General features: G+C 42.1%; 1 protein-coding gene across 12 annotated transcripts in view; it reads left to right on the top strand.

The window, feature by feature from the left end:
• LOC115175712 (receptor-type tyrosine-protein phosphatase U) overlaps positions 1-20642 on the top strand; it is a 326202-nt gene that overhangs the window by 120064 nt on the left and 185496 nt on the right. For all 12 annotated transcript variants that reach the window (XM_029735166.1, XM_029735170.1, XM_029735167.1 and 9 more), the window contains exon 2: positions 9424-9552. In XM_029735166.1, coding sequence (XP_029591026.1) covers positions 9424-9552 — 129 coding nt within the window. The remainder of the gene's footprint in view (positions 1-9423; positions 9553-20642) is intronic.

The following is a 20642-nucleotide window of genomic DNA, read 5'->3' on the forward strand; positions in this document are numbered from 1 at the left end:
TTACAGTCTCCACACACACACACACACACACACACACACACACACACACACACACACACACACACCCAGCCCAGTACATGACTTCGATCCCTTTTAAAGACTACTAATGGGCTGGAGTTAAACTCAAAGCCTCCCAGTATAAGATATTAGCCCAGTCAATGGCCCGAGCATCTTTTTAAATGGCTTACAAACACAGCCCATTTTATCCCCTCTACTCAAAACTTCCTGGTTTGATGGGATTCAACTTCAGAGGCTTTCTCTCTTTAATAAAGTTTTTTAAAAGAGTTATTTTAACAGGATTATAAACTGTTGGCAGGAAACTGTGTGTGTGTGTGTGTTTGTGGGGGGGGGGGTTCAGGATTTAGTGTTTTATATAATAGAAGAAAGAGGAAGGAAGCTATAGTAGGTGAAACAGTATTACAGGAGGAGGACAGCTAGGACCTGGCTAGCATATAATACAAAAAAGCCCTATCTGGCATGGCAGGGCCCTTTCCTCCAATGTAAAAGATAGCCCCATCGTTGTGTCATTTAATGTATTCTATCTGTATGTCTACAACACCACAAGTTGCTCTGGAGCCTGATCTGTGTGTGTGTGTGTGTGTGTGTGTGTGTGTGTGTGCATGCGTGTGGCGGTGTGCCATCTCAGCAATTAAAAGCAGTTAGCTAAAGACTAACAGCTGCTACATGGAAAGAGAATGGCACTTTGGTTCCTGTGTTGTCTCTGGACAGTTTAAACGTCAGAAAGTGCTCTGCGTCTGGTCTGTTTTTGTTGTTCTTAGTAAACACACATTTATCATTTATTCATTCTTACAAGCCTTTCCACCGTACATTTTTTGAGGAAATGACAGTTTCTAATTTTGTTCATGTGAATGATTAACAGCTCCTCTCCCCTATTTGACCTAGATAGTTTGTGTGTATGCATTGATATGTAGGCTACGTTTGCCTTTAAAAACAATTTATGTAGTTCTGTCCTTGATGTTCTTGTCTATTGATGTTCTGTATTTTGTCATGTTTTGTGTGGACCCCAGGAGGAGTAGCTGCTGCTTTTGTAATGGGCTAATGGGGATCCTAATAAAATACCAAATTGAATTACGCACTCATGCACACACACCCTAGATACACACAAATTAATGTACATTACTTTTATAATTACATGGGCTAGGCCTCCCCTTGCCTGAGAAGCTCATTTGGGCACTGAGAGGTGTGTGTGTGTGTTGGTGTGTGTGCTTGTGTGTGTGTGTTGGTGTGTGTGTTGGTGTGTGTGTTGGTGTGTGTGTTGGTGTGTGTGCTTGTGTGTGTGTGTTGGTGTGTGTGTTGGTGTGTGTGTTGGTGTGTGTGTTGGTGTGTGTGTTGGTGTGTGTGCTTGTGTGTGTGTTGGTGTGTGTGTTGGTGTGTGTGTTGGTGTGTGTGTTGGTGTGTGTGTTGGTGTGTGTGTTGGTGTGTGTGTTGGTGTGTGTGCTTGTGTGTGTGTGTTGGTGTGTGTGTTGGTGTGTGTGTTGGTGTGTGTGTTGGTGTGTGTGTTGGTGTGTGTGTTGGTGTGTGTGCTTGTGTGTGTGTGTGAAGTAGAGGAGCAATGGAAGGATGAATCTTAATGAGGGAAATCAGTGGAACGTATCTGATGATGGTGACATTTACTTCCTGAATCCAAGCGAGGATAAACTTTGTATAAGGCTAAGCCCTTCCTCCTCTTCATCTCAACTTCTCCTCTCCCACTGGGCGAAAAGGTTCCATATCAGGGGATATCTTCACATGATACGTTTTTGATATTCTAGAGAATACAGACCATTTCCAATGGATATCCTGACAAATTCTGAATCCAGATGTCTTTTAGACATATATGATATTGGGATTACTCCGAATATCACACATGGACATTTCCTATGGCCGCATATGAACTCATTCAGTATCCTGAGATACTGTATGTGACATCCTATTTTCTCTCTTCATGTTGACAAATACTGACTGTATCCATCACATATCTGTGATGGCTCAGCAAATTCAAGACATGAAGCTATATTGATTCCAGATATGCTTTTCTTGGCTGATGTCCATATCCAGACCTTGATATGCTTTTTGATATGCTGAAAATGAGGACGATTTCTGATGCATTTATGAGTTTTTAGCACATTCACAATAATTTGATAAATATGAAATCCATATTTTTATTTAATGTCCAATTATTTTTGGGATTCCCTCCAGATATCATACATTGTACGGACAGATATTTACTTATTAGATATCCTGAGATAGGCCTACGTGGACATCTTATTTTCTGTCTTTTTTTTTTTTTACAATGCATATGCTCTTGACTGAGGTCCATATTAGGATCTTGATATGCATTTTGATATAATAAATAAGGAACATTTCTGATGCTTATTTAAGTTTTGAGGATATAATCATTTGACAAATATTAAAGCCATGTCATTCTTTCAGACAGTATTTATAATTTCTGTATTCCCTCTGGATAAAGGTGCACAAAACCGCAAGCTAAAAGCACTGGTAGCCTAGCAACAATAATCACGTATTTTGTGCTGTGGAGTTCCAACTGTCATTATTGCATTTTGGCGCCACAAATCAAATTACTGTGTAAATTAAACACTGTGTGCTCGAATTGACAACCAGAAAAACAAAGAAGTGAAAATACCTCAAAGAAGTTAACGCTAATTTGCGATGTTTTATTTATCTTAGTAACTGGAATCAAGGATGTTGGTTAATTTGGCCATCAGCCAGTAGGGCTAGCTAGCTAGATTTATGTGTTGACAATTTGGAGTAGATCACAGACCAACACTACTACCACGATGGGTCTGGAGTGCAAGAGGCCGCTGCTGACGACCCAATCTGCACCCATCGTCCATAACAAACATGGCACGCAGGGCTATTGCGGTGGTGCAAGTTTTATTTTCTGTTAAATAAATAAATAAAATACATTTTTAGCAAAGATTGGCTTACGTTTGCATCTTTACAGAAAACGTGTTGTGATTGGAGCTCTGGATTTGCTCTGCTGCATTTAAAAAATAAAGAAATAGAGCAGTGCTTTGGAAATAGCAACCTTGATTAAATATTACGATGTTTGCCTTTCCATGTCTTGTGCCTACCACTGAATATAGTGCAAATGTATGCTCAGATATGTCACCTTTATCTGAAGAAGCACAATGATTTTCAGCACCCGAATAGGTCAAATTATTTGACATTTTATGAGTAGGTTTTAGCCCATTTTTGATCAGACATACGAGGATGAATATTTCATATCGTCTAAGGTTAGCTTTCGAATTTAGTTTTTTATAATGATACTTAAATGATCAGGTAATGACTACAGATATGATACTTTTCAGAAAATATTTGGATTCGTTCATGCCAAAGTATAAAGGCTTAGATATGTCAACCGTTAGGATATTCTAGGTGCATGTGCATCAGGTGTGTGTCTTAAATGAATCTCACCCCAGATATCTCCCTGGACTCATATGGTGGGAGGGAGATTTCTGAGGTCCGGATTGGATGCATACTGTATAGAAACTGTCCCATTACGGAGAATATTTTAGCTCTGTATATGAAATAAAGGACATGGGTATCTGGGGCATGTCTGTTCCTTATATCTAAGAACATTTCAGATATCTGGAAACACGTACAGTGCATTTGGAAAGTATTCAGACCCTTTCATTTTTTCCACATTTTCCTACGTTACAACCTTATTCTAAAATGTATTAATTCGTGTATTTTTTTCTCATCTTCACACAATACCCCATAATGACAAAGCAAAAACAGTTTTTTTAAACATTTTCACACATTTATTAAAAATAAAAAACAGATATCACATTTAGATGAGTATTCAGACCCTTAACTCAGTACTTTGTTGAAGCACCACTTGCAGCTATTACAGCCTTGAGTCTTCTTAGGTATGACGCTACGAGCTTTGCACACTGGTATTTGGGGAGTTTCTCGCATTCATCTCTGCAGATATTCTCAAGCTCTGTCAGGTTGGATGGGCAGCATCGCTGCACAGCTATTTTACGGTCTCTCCAGAGATGTTCGATCGGATTTTAAGTCCAGGCTCTGGCTGGGCCGCTCAAGGACATTGAGAGACTTGTCCTGAAGCCCTTCCTGTGTTGACTTGACTGTGTGCTTAGGGTCGTCCTGTTGGAATGTGAACCTTTGCTCCAGTCTGAAGTCCTGAGCACTCTGGAGCAGGTTTTTTTATCAAGGATCTCTCTGTAGTTTGCTCCATTTATCTTTCCCTCGATTATGACTAATCTCTCAGTTCCTGCCGCTGTTAAACATCACTCCACCATGATGCTGCCACCACCATGCTTCACCATAGGGATGGTATTGGCCAGGTGATGTGCGGTGCCTGGTATCCTCCAGATGTGACAATTGGCATTCAGGCCAAAGAGTTCAATCTTGGTTTCATCAGACCAGAGAATCTTGTTTGTCCTGGTCTGAGAGCCCTTTAGGTACCTTTTAGTAACCTCCAACCTGCCTTTCATGGGCCTTTTACTGAGGAGTGGCTTCCGTATGGCCACTCTACCATAAAGGCCTGATTTGGTGGAGTGCTGCAGAGATGGTTGTCCTTCTGGAAGGTTCTCCCATTTCCACAGAGGAATTCTGGAGCTCTGTCAGAGTGATCATTGGGTTCTTGATTGCTCAGTTTGTCTGGGCGGCCAGCTCTAGGAAGAGTCTTGGTTGTTCCAAACTTCTTCCATTTAAGAATGATGGAGGCCACTGTGTTCTTGTGGACCTTCAAGGCTGCTGAAATGTTTTGGTATCCTTCCTCAGATCCGTGCCTCAACATAATCCTGTCTCGGAGCTCTACGAACAACTCCTTCGACCTCATGGCTTTGTATTTGCTCTGACATGCACTGTCAAATGTGGGTCCTTATATAGACAGGTGTGCCTTTCCAAATTATGTCCAATCAATTGAATTTTTCACAGTTGGACTCAATCAAGTTGTAGAAACATCAAGGATGATCAATGGAAACGGGATGCATCTGAGCTCAATTTCGAGTCTCATAGCAAATGGTTTGAATACTTACAGTAACAGTCAAAAGTTTGGACACACCTACTCATTCTAGGGTTTCCCTTTATTTTTACTATTTTCTACATAGTAGAATAATAGTGAAGACAAACTATGAAATAACACATATGGAATCATGTTGTAACCAAAAAAGTGTTAAACAAATCAAAGTATATTTTATATTTAAGATTCTTCAAAGTAGCCACCCTTTGCCTTGATGACAGTTTTGCGCAGTCTTGGCATTCTCTCAACCAGCTTTATGAGGTTGTCACCTGGAATGCATTTCAATTCAAATCAAAATCAAATCAAATCAAATGTATTTATATAGCCCTTCGTACATCAGCTGATTTCTCAAAGTGCTGTACAGAAACCCAGCCTAAAACCCCAAACAGCAAGCAATGCATGTGAAAGAAGCACGGTGGCTAGGAAAAACTCCCTAGGAAAAACTCCCTAGAAAGGCCAAAAACCTAGGAAGAAACCTAGAGAGGAACCAGGCTATGAGGGGTGGCCAGTCCTCTTCTGGCTGTGCTGGGTGGATATTATAACAGAACATGGTCAAGCTGTTAAAATGTTCATAAATGACCAGCATGGTCAAATAATAATAATCATAGTAGTTGTCGAGGGTGCAACAGGCACGTCCGGTGAACAGGTCAGGGTTCCATAGCCGCAGGCAGAACAGTTGAAACTGGAGCAGCAGCACGGCCAGGTGGACTGGGGACAGCAAGGAGTCATCATGCCAGGTAGTCCTGAGGCATGGTCCTAGGGCTCAGGTCCTCCGAGAGAAAGAAAGAAAGAGAGAAAGAGAGAATTAGAGAGAGCATATTTAAATTCACACAGGACACCGGATAAGACAAGAGAAATACTCCAGATGTAACAGACTGACCCTAGCCCCCCGACACATAAACTACTGCAGCATAAATACTGGAGGCTGAGACAGGAGGGATCAGAAGACACACTTTTAACATGGCACACCTGTTAATTGTTAATCGGATGGGGCATCCGATTAACAATTAACAGGTGTGCCATGTTAAAAGTTAATTTGTAGAATTTCTTCAATCAGTTGTGTTGTGACAAGGTAGGGGTGGTATACAGAAGATAGCCCTATTTGGTAAAAGACCAAGTCCATATTATGGCAAGGACAGCTCAAATAAGCAAAGAGAAATGACAGTCCATCATTACTTTAAGACATGAAGGTCTGTCAGTAAGAAACATTTCAAGAACTTTGAAAGTTTCTTCAAGCACAGTTGCAAAAACCATCAAGCGCTATGATGAAACTGGCTCTCATGAGGACCGCCACAGGAAAGGAAGACCCAGAGTTACCTCTGCTGCAGAGGATAGGTTCATTACAGTTACCAGCCTCAGAAATTGCAGTCCAAATACATGCTTCACAGTTCAAGTAACGACACATCTCAACATCAACTGTTCAGAGGAGACTGCGTGAACCAAGCCTTCATGGTCGAAAATCCTGAAAAGAAACCACTACTAAAGGACACAAATAAGAAGAAGAAACTTGCTTGGGCCAAGAAACACGAACATGGACATTAGACCGGTGGAAATCTGTCCTTTTGGTCTGATGAGTCCAAATTTGAGATTTTGGTAAGATGCAGAGTAGGTGAACGGATGATCTCCGCATGTGTGGTTCCCACCGTGAAGCATGGAGGAGGAGGTGTGATGATGTGGGGTGCTTTGCTGGTGACACTATCTGTGATTTATTTAGAATTCAAGGCACACATAACCAGCATGGCTACCACAGCATTCTACAGTGATACGCCATCCCATCTGGTTTGGGCTTAGTGGGACTATCATTTGTTTTTCTACAGGACAATGACCCAAGACACACCTCCAAGAAGGAGAGTGATGTATCAGATGACCTGGCCTCCACAATCACCCGACCTCAACCAAATTGAGATGGTTTGGGTTGAGTTGGACCGCAGAAAGAAGGATAAGCAGCCAACAAGTGCTCAGCATATGTGGAAACTCCTTCAAGACCGTTGGAAAAACATTCCAGGTGAAGCTGGTTGAGAGAATGCCAACAGTGTGCAAAGCTGTCATCAAGATAAAGGGTGGCTACTTTGAACAATCTCTCTTTTTTTGGTTGCTACATGATTCTATATGTGTTAGTTCATAGTTTTGATGTCTTTGCTATTATTCTACAGTGTAGAAAATAGTAAAATAAAGAAAAACCCTTGAATGAGTAGGTGTGTCAACTTTTGACTGGTACTGTATGTAAATAAGGTATTTCTGTGTTTTACTTTTAATACATTTGTAAAAATGTCTAAAAACCTATTTTCACTTTGTCATTATGGAGTATTGTGTGTAGATTTATGAGGATAAAACATTTGTCATCCATTTTAGAATAAGGCTGTATTGAAGGGGTCTGAATTGAAGGAGTCTGAATACTTTCCGAATGCATAAAGATATCCCCTGATAATGGCCCTTTTCACCTAGTGTCCTCTCTTCTCTCCTCTACTCAGTGGATAGCTTGCACAACAGCCAGCCCTCAGACACGAACAGGCAATTTAATCTGTGATCTGCTTACACAACCGGAAACACACAGCTCGCTTCAGGAGGTGGAGGGAAGAGGAGATGAGGAGAAGATCAGACTATGGGAGAAGGGGATGAGGAAAAAGGGGGGTTGATGCTACTTAGTCAGCAGGAAGGAAAAGTGGAAAGTAGTCCGCAAATTAGCTGACACGTCTAGCCCTGAAGAAAAGAAGAAAAAGTGTCTTGGTGGTTTATTGCAAAGGGAATGCCTTCTGCCTGCTGTTTCAAACAGGAGAAAAGTTAGTCTACATTAAGAAAGAAAACAGATGGATTTCCCAAACAAAACACAAAAGAGAACAGTGGGCGACGGGCGTGTGTGTGTGTTTGTTTTCCGGCCAGCCAGGTGGGATGCTTTTAAGCAGAGCCTGGCATGGAGTCAGTGACTCTTTAACACGAGTCCTGTTCAGTGCTCTGCTCCTGCTAAGGATTAATATGATCACTTAGCCCAGAGGGTCCTGGGATATACACTAAACTGTGGACTGTTGGAGTTAAAGTAAAGGCCGTTTGGCCTGCCTTCCACACCAGGGCTATTTGAGTTAATGGAGAGCTTTGACAGGTGTGTGTGTGTGTGTGTGTGTGTGTGTGTGTGTGTGTGTGTGCGCGTGCGTGCAACAGGGTACTGTGCCTGTGGAAGTAAACTGGACTTTATGTGAAGTGAATATGCATTTCTTCTGCTTGCCCACCCACCACCAGGGGTCCACTCCTGCTACTCTCACTGGTCCAGTCCAACTCAATCCAAGGGCCAAAACTGTGGCTCTCCACTGGTACCATAGCAACCTGAGTAGTACTACTTTAGTCTATTCACCTTATCAACAAACTTCCCTGTGTACAGTGTATCATGTTATGTTATGTATGGTCCATTTTGACATAGGAGATATGCAGCATTTAGCGATTGTCTTTCATTTAGGACCATCTTGTTCTGGGTTTTTGTGTAGCTGTTGGCTTTAAAGCCTGTGGTTGGTGTGATGAGAGCTGAGAGAGGGTACTATGAACTGGGATGATGAGCTTGACAGGGTGGTAAAGGTCACCTTGACTCCCTGTCTGGTTGAGAGCCCCCCCCCCTCCCAAACACACACCCTCCCCCCCATCCTCATCAGATGTGTGCTAGTGCCACTACCTCCCTACCCTGGCACCACCACCCCCGCCTGTCATCCCAGCCCTATCTCAGTGACCTGTAGCTGGCCTGCTATTTTCACACCAAAGGGCTAATGGGGCAAAATGACCATGGCTCTGTCTCAAATGGAACCCTATTCCCTATATAGTGCCTTATGGGCCCTGGTCAAAGGTAGTGCACAATATACTGTAGGGAATATGGTGCCATTTGGAATGCAGACCATAGATTCCCCAGGGGGAAATGGACAGAAGGACCGGAGAGGTATACTCAGCCAGACCCTGTCGCCATGCTGCAATGCCACCTAGATTACAACTATTAAATGTTATTTGGACAGAAAATAAAGCTTTTAGGGACGAGTGTAAAGTTTTTTATGTAGGCATTTATAGTCTGCCTGTGATGATGTATGAGTTTGGTCCTGAGTGCCCATAGTGGCAGTGCTGCTGCTGTTGTCCCTCTAATAAAGCTCATTATTTATTCTAAGTCTTTGAGAGTAAATTTCTCTTGCGCTTCCCAAAGAACAAAGAAAAGATATGAGGTATGGATTTTCTTTGTCATTTCATTGATGCCTTAAAAAAAAGTGGTTCTCAAACAAAAACAGACAAACTCAGAAATATATATATTTTTAAAATGTATTTATGCATGTTCTTTTTGCTTGAAGAGCAGGGGAATAGACTTTGACCCACAACGGCTGTTTGAGTTGTAAGTTGGTTTATTTATTCACTATTGATGCCTTCTAACCACCATTTCCCCTCTACAGCTGGCTGTACCTTTGACGAAGACTCTGACCCTGGACTGTGTGAGTACAAGCAGGGACAGGAGGACGACTTTGACTGGCAGCTGATGAGGACATACAATTGGCCACACAGCACCCCAGACCTGCTACGAGGTAAATCTCAACACGGTTCCAATGTAGTTTGTAACCCTAGGTCTTCATCTTCATCTAATGAACATCATTTCTGATGTACATTTCAGCAAAGGGTCCCAAAAACTCTATCCCATTGTCCAAATGCAATCTTCACAGAACTTTTGTTTTGAGCCTAAGTTAGTATGCTATCAGTTGTTGTGTTGATTTGAGCCTAAGTTAGTATGCTATCTAGGTTTTGAAACCACAGGGGGTTGGTGGAACGTTCATTGGGGAGGACGGGCTCATAGTAATGGCTGGAATGGATTAAATGGTTTTCATGTGTTTGATACCATTCCATTCACTCCATTCCAACCATTATAATGAGCCGTCCTCCCCTCAGCAGCCTGCTGTGTATGAAACAGGAGGGAAGTAAAACAGGCCCAGCATTTCCATTAGCTCAGAGTCTGTTTCCATCATCCCCACACCGCCAGGTGGTCTCTCTGCATGTGCTTTATCACTGTTTTTCTAGGTAGGTAAGTTAGTCATGCTCCAGCAGGGGGCCAAGCCTCGTTCCACACACACACACACACACACACACACACACACACACACACACACACACACACACACACACACACACACACACACACACACACACACACACACACACACTTTATTATCTTGTGGGGACCAAGCAATTGATTCCCATTCAAAATCCTATTTTCCCTAACCCTAATTGTAACCCTAAATCTAACCCCTAACCCTAAAATAGCCTTTTTACAAACACACACACACTCTGGGAACCCAAGCCTTATTCCGTGCCCATATTTGCTGCACACACATACAACCTGCATGTTTATTTAAAGCTTCCTGCCACCATTGAGGGAAATGGTGTGTGAGCTTCTCCAAGCCTCAGAGAAACTGTCCATGTACGGGCGCCGCATGTATTGACGGGATATTCACTAACACAGGTGAACTGTGACTGCTGTTCATGGGTGTGTGCGTGTGCAGGAAAAGGGCCCTGCAGAGCATCCGGATTCTGCATAATGCATCTGCTGTGTTATCAAACACTTGTTCCGCTGTTCTGGGCACACACACACACACACACATCTTTCCGCTCCGGAGGCAAAACAGGGTTAGTTAATGAACTTCCTCTCTGGGATTGGCTGATTGGCCATGGGTCACTGCTGATTGGGTCACACTGCTGATTACACTTCCTGGTGTTCCTCTGGGGCCAGTAGCAGAAACCTTTTTAGCTTCCTTTTTCCCCCTCATTTTCTATCTTTCATCTGTTAGAGGAGGTCTTCAGATGGGGTAAATGTGGGATTGAAGTGGAGTGTGTGCGTGTGTGTCTTTTAAACGTTGAAGTGGACTGCTTCAGTCATGTCTTTATTCATCATCACAGACACTCTCTCTCAGGGATGAGAAATAAAGACTATATGAAATGCACTACTCTGTTGAGGGTTTTCCATGCTAAGTACCTATTGTTTGGACTACTTGAGGCAGTAGCTATCAAACCCACAGCACACAGGCTAAGATCACTTCATAAACAGACAATCTTTTAGACAATTATTCAAGCTGCTTTGTGAGAGTGAATTTATTTATACATTTTCTGTGTGTAACAGTGGGCATCCATTTCAATGTCAACTTGAACTTGACAATTAATGCACGTCATTCAAAAATCCGTGTACGTCATTCATTACGGCCATTTCCTGGCGTTACTCACTAGCCCATAAAATGATCTAGTGATGTTTTCTATGTTTTCTCTGTGAGAAAAGTCAATCCCAATCCTGGTTGTTATATTTCATGAAAATATCTTTGTATTTCTCTTGAAATATATCAACATAAAACCAAGGGAACATGTTGATGCTTTATGCACCATTCCGCCGCATAAACAATCTATAGACTTACCCACTGGGTAAGCACATCTCTAACCCAATAACTTTCTAAGGGTTTAAATTCCTCCAGAGCCGCTAAAGAGACTCTTATTGAGACAACAGCTTAGTTTATCTATCGGACACCGCAGCAGATCAATAATATAGATCACAGACCCAGAGACCACCAGAATACCAATGGTGTGGAAACACTGGAGGGAGGGAGGAAGGAAGAGAGGGAGAGTATAGCTGCGATTCCAGATGTGGACTATAGGGAACCTTACAGTCCCCTCCATACCTCTCTTTAGAGGCGTCATACCCTTTAAAACTGAGGATTTTTGCATAAATTGTTTGGATAAAAAAATACAACATAGAAACAGAATCAATGCATATTGAATTGGGCCACCATTGCCTCCTGAAATGTTTATGTAGGAAATGACAGGAAACTGTCATGTTATCTTGGTATAGAAAGACTATTGCATCATCGTGTGTGATTCAGGACCCATACCTAACATGTGGACAGTGATAAGACAGACATTTTGTCCTCTGACATGATATGTGGAGAGTGAGACCAGTGATGGTGGCAGTAAGCTACAGTGTCACAATAAGGTGAAGACTTCTATTAGACTAAGCCGTGTATGTGTGTTTCTGCCATATGGCAGAAGTCACACTAGCCCTCGTCCAACATACACAGTACTCAGCAAAGTTTTGCGAGGGCCTAGCAAGGCTAGCGAGGATCTTTGTTTACAACTTTCCTCTCAGAGTTGAAATGAAACGCGACACTCATCTCTTAGCAGGACTTCCAACGGCGAGCACGGGGTGAAGTCACCTGGGCCCTCTCTCCCCCCTCCCCACCTCTATAGTAGCAGTTTGAAGGCAGGACATTCCCTGCACTTCACCGGCTTTGATGATCACTGACTCGAGAGTACAAAAACTAACTAGCTGTAGCAGAATGGCTCTTTGCATTTAAATGGCACATTACCAGAGTGCTCTTACTCCCTGTTCGAACATAACACGACTCCTTGCCTCATTTGCATCCCCATGTTCCACCGCTATGTTGTCTTTGAAGTATAGATGCAGTAAAGGTGTGTCCCAAATGGCAACCTTTTCTCTTTATAGCGCACTGCTTTTGACCAGAACCCTATGGGTAGTGCGCAAAAAGGGAATAGGGTGCCATTATGGGACGCATCCTCAAACATCCGTGTTCAGAGGTTATTCTATTGCATTTACGCTAAAGGCATCTCTTTTTCCTGGTGTTGTTGTTGGACCTTTAATGATGAAATTACCAATCCTAACAAGGACAAACAATTTGTTCTAATAACAGGATTTAATTAGCAGTATTAGGATGTTAGGGAGAATTGTACGTTTTTTGCTGCTTGAGAATATTTGATGTTTGGTGCCAGCACTGGTTGAAGAGTAAAATCTTTTGATATTAGGCTATTACTTGTTATTTCCATATTTTCCCCCTTGTATAGCATGTAGTGCCAAAAACTACTGGTAAAATATTGCTTAGTTAATTAATCATATCGTTTTTGTTTTCAGAGGAAGTGGGAGTCTTACTGGTCAGTTTGATCAGAATCTCCGGAGGAGAGGATATTTCACAGAAGACAGAGCTTTACTTGCTGCTTATCAGACTCTGTGGAGAGTCGAGGCTGGGCAAAGACATTTACCTTGTGTCTTTGGTCTGTGTATATCTAGACTGCTTCAGTAAGTCCTAATTAAACTAGGACCAGAGCATGAACTGAAGAGGGGAAGAAATGGAAATGAGACGGAAAAAAAGAGGGAAGGGAGGGAGAAACAGAGGGAATGTGTGCAAAGAGACTAGAGGCCTAGACATAGTCCAAACACTTTGGGAGATTTGAGGTCGAGTGAGAGATGGATATGGCTGGGGAGTCGAGACCTCTTCCTGTTAGAAAGTGAAGATAAATTGTCAAGTGGAACTCAAAGGAAGGCTCAGTTCTTATCTGTCTAAAGCACATTGAATGATAGACACTGGAAACAAATAACTAAAATGGTCAGTGTCCATCAGGGGTAGGAGAAAATGAGAAAATAAACGGTCATTTCTTGTTAGCTAGCATTCTTTGAATGAAGTATCTTGTGTTTTTTAAGGATTGTACAAATGTAACTGCATTCTGCATAATTCAGTCTTGTCAACTGCAAGCATGAATGAAATAAGTCTAATCATATCAAAAGAACAAAGCTAGTACCCTAAGCTTTCACCTCTCCCAGCCTCTCTTGGATATCTAGGAATTGGACCTGAACCATGAACATTCTCAAGTGTTCCTTATTTGGCAAGTTCCGAAGATACCTCTGTTTCATACCTAATGAGCACAACCCTGAAATGGCAAAGGAACCAGGCCCATTCTCCCATTACAAAAGGGGTACAAAGAATATGTTCTGTTCAATCACTTACCTGTGATTTCATGGCTAACGTCCTGGTCTCCTTCTTCAATCCTACGGAAGACACAGCATGGGTTGATTGCTTACGTGGAGGACACTGCAGGAGTTGATTGACTTATTGTCCTGCTGAGCCGAAGCTCAGTGATTAGCAACAGAGACTGACTCTGATTCTGCATTGCTTCTGAAGAACAGAACACACTCTCGCCATTCACTGTAATCAGATCATTCAGTGTGCAGGTTGGCAGATGGTAGAATGTTACATATTATACTGTTTCAGTAGGCTTTAGTTCGGGATAAAATGTGACCGAAAATGGACCCTAAGAAAATGTTGTTTATGTCGATTAACCTTCTCTGCTGTGAGGCCTTCACAACCTTAGCAGGATGATCTACCAAAGGAGTCAACAGAGTCTCTTTTATAGTCTCTCTTTTCCCCCTGGTTGTGATCAATCCCTAGAATTCTGTAACTAGATACACTGAGATAATTGAGGGACCAGGTCCTCTATAATTAACCTTACTGTAATTATTTTAATGACAGTGGCTTATGAAAGGAGGCTATTGTGAAGCGGTGTGGTACTGTCATTAAGGGGGAAGCAACAGCGTTCTCTCAGTGGTATAGTAAGCCTGATTCAGACCACATAACAGGGAGGGTCCATTTCTGTTTTAACTGACATCAACTCATGTTTTCATACTCTTATGATTGACAGTAGGGAGAGGAGGCATTTTTAGATAGGGCTGTTGTCATAGAAACCGTGATTTGTACTCTGTTAGAGTTCTGGATATACTGAGTATGAGTGACTGCTCTCCACACGCCTGCTCATCATCGCTAATTATTAAGCGCCTGTGTGAGCGGCAGGTAGCCTAGCGGTTAAGAGCTTTGGGCAAGTAACCGAAAGGTTGCTGGTTTGAATCCCTGAGTCGACTATGTGAAAAATATGTCTGTGTCCTTGAGCAAGGCACTTAACCCTAATTGCTCCTGTATGTCTGTCTGGATAAGAGTGTCTGCTAAATGACTAAAATGTAAATGTGTGTGCTCCAAACGGTGACATTGTCTCCTCGCTAGTTTAGCCTCATCCTCCTGCTGACGTGATGAAACTCCTGAGTCATTATGCTAAACAACTACAGAGTACACACACACACACCAACACACACACTCACACACACCCCTGAGTCATTATACTGAACAATGACAGGGTCAATCATTATGGCAGCCTGTTTAAGCCCTCTCTAGTTTATGAAAGGCGTTTAGAGAAGGATTTACATTCTTTATTAGCTTTGTGTCATGCCCTTCAACATCTAGTTGAGCTTTTAATACCTGGTGTTACCCACACGATGCGTTGCCAGGGACTCAAGGGCACACATAGGTCCTAGTAGACTAGACTGCCTATTTATACTGTCATGCTACTGCAGTATTATTAGCTACTCCCACTGACTTGTTTTATCAACACTACTTCGAGGCAGAGGAACTTGGACTGATCCTTTCTCTCTCATCTCGCTCGCTCGCTCTCTCTCTCACTCTCTTTCTCTGTACATCTCTCTATCCCTGTCTTTGTCTCTCTCTCTCTGTTACTTTCTTACAATAAATATGCAATCTAAAGTCTCTCTCTTTTGTTCACACAAAGTTCTCTTTTGTTCACACAAAGTGGGCACGCACACACCTCTCTCCTTTTCTATATTTTCTTGTGGGGCTGTATTATTTGTTTCTGATTGGTTTTGGCTGTGTGTCGAGGCAGTGTTATTATCTATATGGACTGCCAGGGCATGGTTTATGGTAACAATATCCTAACAATATCCTGGATTAGGGAATAGTATATAGGATTTAAATTGCTATGGGATCTCTGTGGGGCATCAGTGTTCTATAGAGTCAGCATACACTGGTCTGAGCTGTAAGCACAAGGAATGAGAGGAGGATTCAACGCTCTCCTTCCTTGCTTCTCTCCTGTCTATTCCTCCTCCTCTCCTCTTTCCATCCCTACAAGTGCAGACTATTTCCAGACAGTCCTTTCCATACACCCCTTCTCTCTCTCTCTCTGTCTCTCTCTGTCGCTCTCTCTCTCTATATATATATCTCTATATCTGTCACAGTAATTGATATATGGGTGCCGGAGCTAGGTGGAGATCATTTGCATATAATGTCCTGGTAACGGATGTAATAATGAATGCCCTGGGCGCTGTGAGCTGTACAAGGAGGAGGATGAGCCTCTATAAGACTGATGATCCTTTCAATAATGCACAATAAGCAATATTTTCCTGCCAGATCAAATTAGTCTGACGTACAGCTGAGGCTGGAGCTAGCAGTGGTCAACTGAGGAGACTGGAGTATTCCTATGCAGTCTACTGTTCCTGTCCTTGGCTCTACTCTGTATGTATAAATGCTCCAGGCCTCAGTCACTCCTCTTTAGTCCCAGGTCTAAGTACCTCATCAGTCCAGTTCTTATACCCCAGCCTGACAAGCACAGCCTCTTACATCCAGCCCTAGTCACAAGTCTGGCCTACATAGAGAGAATATGCTTCCTTTCGTCAGCCCTACTCCAAACGCTCCTTACTCCCAGCCCTCACCTTTAGTAACCTAACCTGTAAGATAACAATAACTCCCTAGTCTCTCAAACCGAAACCTGATGCGTCTCTTAGTTCTGGACTGTGGTCCAACTCAAGTCCCAGTCCTAGCCTGGAGTTAACCCTCCTGTTGTGTTCGTTTCCTGTTCATTAGTTATGTGTTCCCAGTCCAAAATGACCGCCCCATTATAGCTGATTATAAATCCATAATAATACATATATTATCATCTAATGTTGTGTTAGATCTTTTTATCAACTTAAGTTCTTGTGAACATTACAAGTTTTGATCTCCTATTTGCTATTTATGGCCTGTAGGCCTCATTGATGGGAGCTCATACAACTAGTTTTTGAATTAAAAAAAAGCATAACATGTGGATTATTTTGATTATAACAAATACTCAAATGAAACATATTGTGCTATTTATCACAGAATACTTTGTGTCAAAGTTTAACAAGGACATTTGTTTTGAAACCATTTCAAATTGTTAAATAGTGGCAGGATTTTATGTCATCAATCCGGGATTTGGCGTATCTCGTTGGCCTGGGGTCATCCTGATAACATTTTCAGCCGACAGCCGACCTCTCCTCTCAGGGGGGGATGAAGACCAGGATAAATTCCCATTCTTTGACTGGAATGTAACAACAACCTCAGCAGGGCCCTCTTCCTCATCACTGGATTGTTCCACATCGGTTGTCTCTTGGTCTGGATCATATTCTTTCTTCAACTTCTGACACTTCCTCTTCTAATGCATCTTCACTGTCAGTTTCCTGGCCTCTCTCCTCCTCACCAGTGTCATGATCAAAGATATGATCAAGAGCCTCTCATACAGTATATCGTTTGGTCATTGTGCTGCCACAGAATGAATTGTTAGCAAGGCCTCAAAAAAGCTTTATATACCAGAGCTGCGAAAAAGTTCTATATATTATTGAAACAAAGTTGCGATTGTTTGTGAGAATGCCAACAGGTGTGGTTCCCGTGGGAGAAAGATTTCATTGGGGAAAGGTTCCCGTGGGGGTTGCCATGGAAGCCAAGAAGTAAGGTGTGTGTGTGTGCTCAAACACACATGCATGTGGAGGTCTGGGAGAGGAAGTGTGTCCATCTGATGAATGGGCATGTGCCTGAACTCATTTTTATACACTAATTGTAGTCTCACCCATTCATTTCTAATGACCGGTCATTTTTGACCGGGAACACCACAGGCGTACAACAGTTAAATAAAACACCCAAAATGTAATAAAAATCATCAAAATGTGTTTTGTGTGTTCAGATGCCCTGTGTGAACAAAGTAATGCAACCTTATGACAATCAGATTAAATGAACTACATTTTTTCAGGGAGAACTTGTAAATCTGTCCAATTCGACTGGAACACAGCAGGAGGGTTAAGAAGTTAATTCTGTCTCATGTTACTACTCACTGTAATATCTTATTCCAGTCAAACATGGAACCTTTAGATGTCTCATTATTATATTATTCAATTAGTGTCCTTCGACTGGTGCAAAGTTACTAAGCAACAGACTTTCCTTAGAAAATAAAACTTAAAATATCTGAATATGAAGAGATCTGAGACTCATTACAAAGTTATTAAATGGTGATGGCTTGGTTTGAAATGAAACCTACAGTCATTCGGGAGACGGGAGAGTAATATAGAACACCCTCATAGTCCTTTAATGTTTTCTTTTTTGAATCAGTGTTTAAGATTCTTAATAAATTTGTTTGCATGTCACAATTCCTCTGAATTAATTCATTGTGTTCAATTACAGAAATATTCCAAGTCGACAGACACATTTATCGATTATAGCTTCCATTGAACCAGCTCTGATTTGAAACGATTTAATTTGGGAGTGAAAGAGTTTATCCATATATCCTTTATGATTGTCCACAGCTAGACAATGTTTAGAGGTACATATAATAATATAATTGTTTTTGGATGGAAAATGGAAAATGCCACCGACGGACAGGGCTGCTGTGCTTCTAGCTTTTAGGAAACTTTGCAGTATTTTTTTTTTATGTGTTATTTCTTACAATATTATCCCAGCAAATGTTTTGTGTTATTACATACAGACGGGAAGAACTTTTAGATTTCAGAGTGGCAGTAACTCACCAGCATTACCAGCATTACGACCAGGAATATGACTTTCCCGAATTGGATCCTTTGGGGATTCCTCCAGGGCAATTGAACTGATTCCAGAGGCTGTTCCAAAACCCCGACGTGAGACGTTTAAGCATGTTAACCCTTGCAGGGCTGCCGGCCCAGATGGCAACCCTAGCCTTGTCCTCAGAGCATGCGCTAGCTGGCTGGAATGTTTACAGACATATTCAATCTCTCCCTATCCCAGTCTGTTGTCCCCACATGCTTCAAGATGTCCACCATTGTTCCTGTACCCAAGAAAGTAAAGGTAACCGAACTAAATAACTATTGCCCTGTAGCACTCACTTCTGTCATCATTAAGTGCTTTGAGAGACTAGTTAAGGATCATATCACCTCTAACTTACCTGACACCCTAGACCCACTTCAATTTGCTAACCACCCCAATAGATCCACAGACGATGCAATCACCATCGCACTAACACTGGCACACTGGCTTATCCCATCTGGACAAGGAGAATACCTATGTAAGAATGCTGTTCATTGACTATAGCTCAGCATTCAACACCATAGTACCCTCAAAGCTCATCATTAAGCTCGAGGCCCTGGGTCTGAACCCCGCCCTGTGCAACTGGGTCCTGGACTTCCTGACGGCTGCGCCCAGGTGGTGAAGGTAGGAAACAACACCTCTACTTCGCTGATCCTCCTGTACTCCCTGTTCACCCATGACTGCATGGCCACGCACGCCTCCAACTCAATGATCAAGTTTGCAGACAACACAACAGTAGTAGGCCTGATTACCAACAACGACGAGACAGCCTACATGGAGGAGGTGAGGGCCATGGGATTGTGGTGCCAGGAAAATAACCTCTCACCCAATGTCAACAAAACTAAGGAGCTGATCGTGAACTTCAGGAAACAGCAGAGTGAGTACCCCCCTATCCACATCGACGGGACCGCAGTGGAGAAGGTGGAAAGGTTCTCGGTGTACACATTACTGACAAACTGAAACGTTCCGTCCATATAGACAGTGTGGTGAAGAAGTTGCAACGACACCTCTTCAACCTCAGGAGGCTGAAGAAATTTGTCTTGGCTCTCCAGAGGGTGGTGCAGTCTGCCCAACGCATCACCGGGGGCAAGCTACCTGCCCTCCAGGACATATTCAGCACCCGATGTCACAGGAAGGCCAAAAGATCATCAAGGACACCAACCACCTGAGCCATGGCCTGTTCACCCCGTTATCATCCAGAAGGCGAGGTCAGTTCAGGTGCATCAAAGCTGGGACCAAGAGACTGAAAAACTGCTTATATCTCAAGGCCATCAGACTTAAAATAGCCATCACTAGCACATTACAGGCTGCTGCCCTATATACATAGACTTGAAATCACTGGCCACTTTAATAATGGAACACTAGTCACTTTAATATTGTTTACATATTTTGCATTACTCATCTCATGTGTATATACTGTATTCTATACTATTCTACTGTATCTTAGTCTATGCTGCTCTGAGATTGCCCATCCAAATATTTAGATATTCTTAATTCCATTCCTTTACTTTAGATTGTGTGTATTGTTAGATATTACTTGTTAGATATTACGGCACTTTTGGAGATAGCAACACAAGCGTTTTGCTACACCAACAATAACATCTGCTTAACACGTGTATGTGACAAATACCATTTGATTTTAAATGCCAAGTCAATAAAGAATTTTCTGCTTACAGATAGATAGCAATAATAAACTGCACCAGAGAGGCACAGAATAAGTTATAGGAAAAACAAAAATAACTGGAGGAACTTATTCAAGAAAGACCAAGGGAAAGGTATTATAGAAATAAAGTGAACTGGATGGAATATGTACTTTCCAAATGCACTGTGTATGTACAGTTGAAGTCGGAAGTTTACACACACCTTAGCCAAATACATTTAAACTCAGTTTTTCACAATTCCTGACATTTAATCCTAGTAAAAATTCCCTGTCTTAGGTCAGTTAGGATCACCACTTTATTTTAAGAATGTGAAATCTCAGAATAACAGTAGAGAGATTTATTTCAGCTTTTATTTCTTTCATCACATTCCCAGTGGGTCAGAAGTTTACATACACTCAATTAGTATTTGGTAGCATTGCCTTTAAATTGTTTAACTTGGATCAAACGTTTCGGGTATCCTTCCACAAGCTTCCCACAATAAGTTGGGTGAATTTTGGCCCATTCCTC

This window comes from Salmo trutta, chromosome 36 (assembly GCF_901001165.1).
Source record: "Salmo trutta chromosome 36, fSalTru1.1, whole genome shotgun sequence".
In the NCBI taxonomy this organism is placed as follows: Eukaryota; Metazoa; Chordata; class Actinopteri; order Salmoniformes; family Salmonidae; genus Salmo; species Salmo trutta.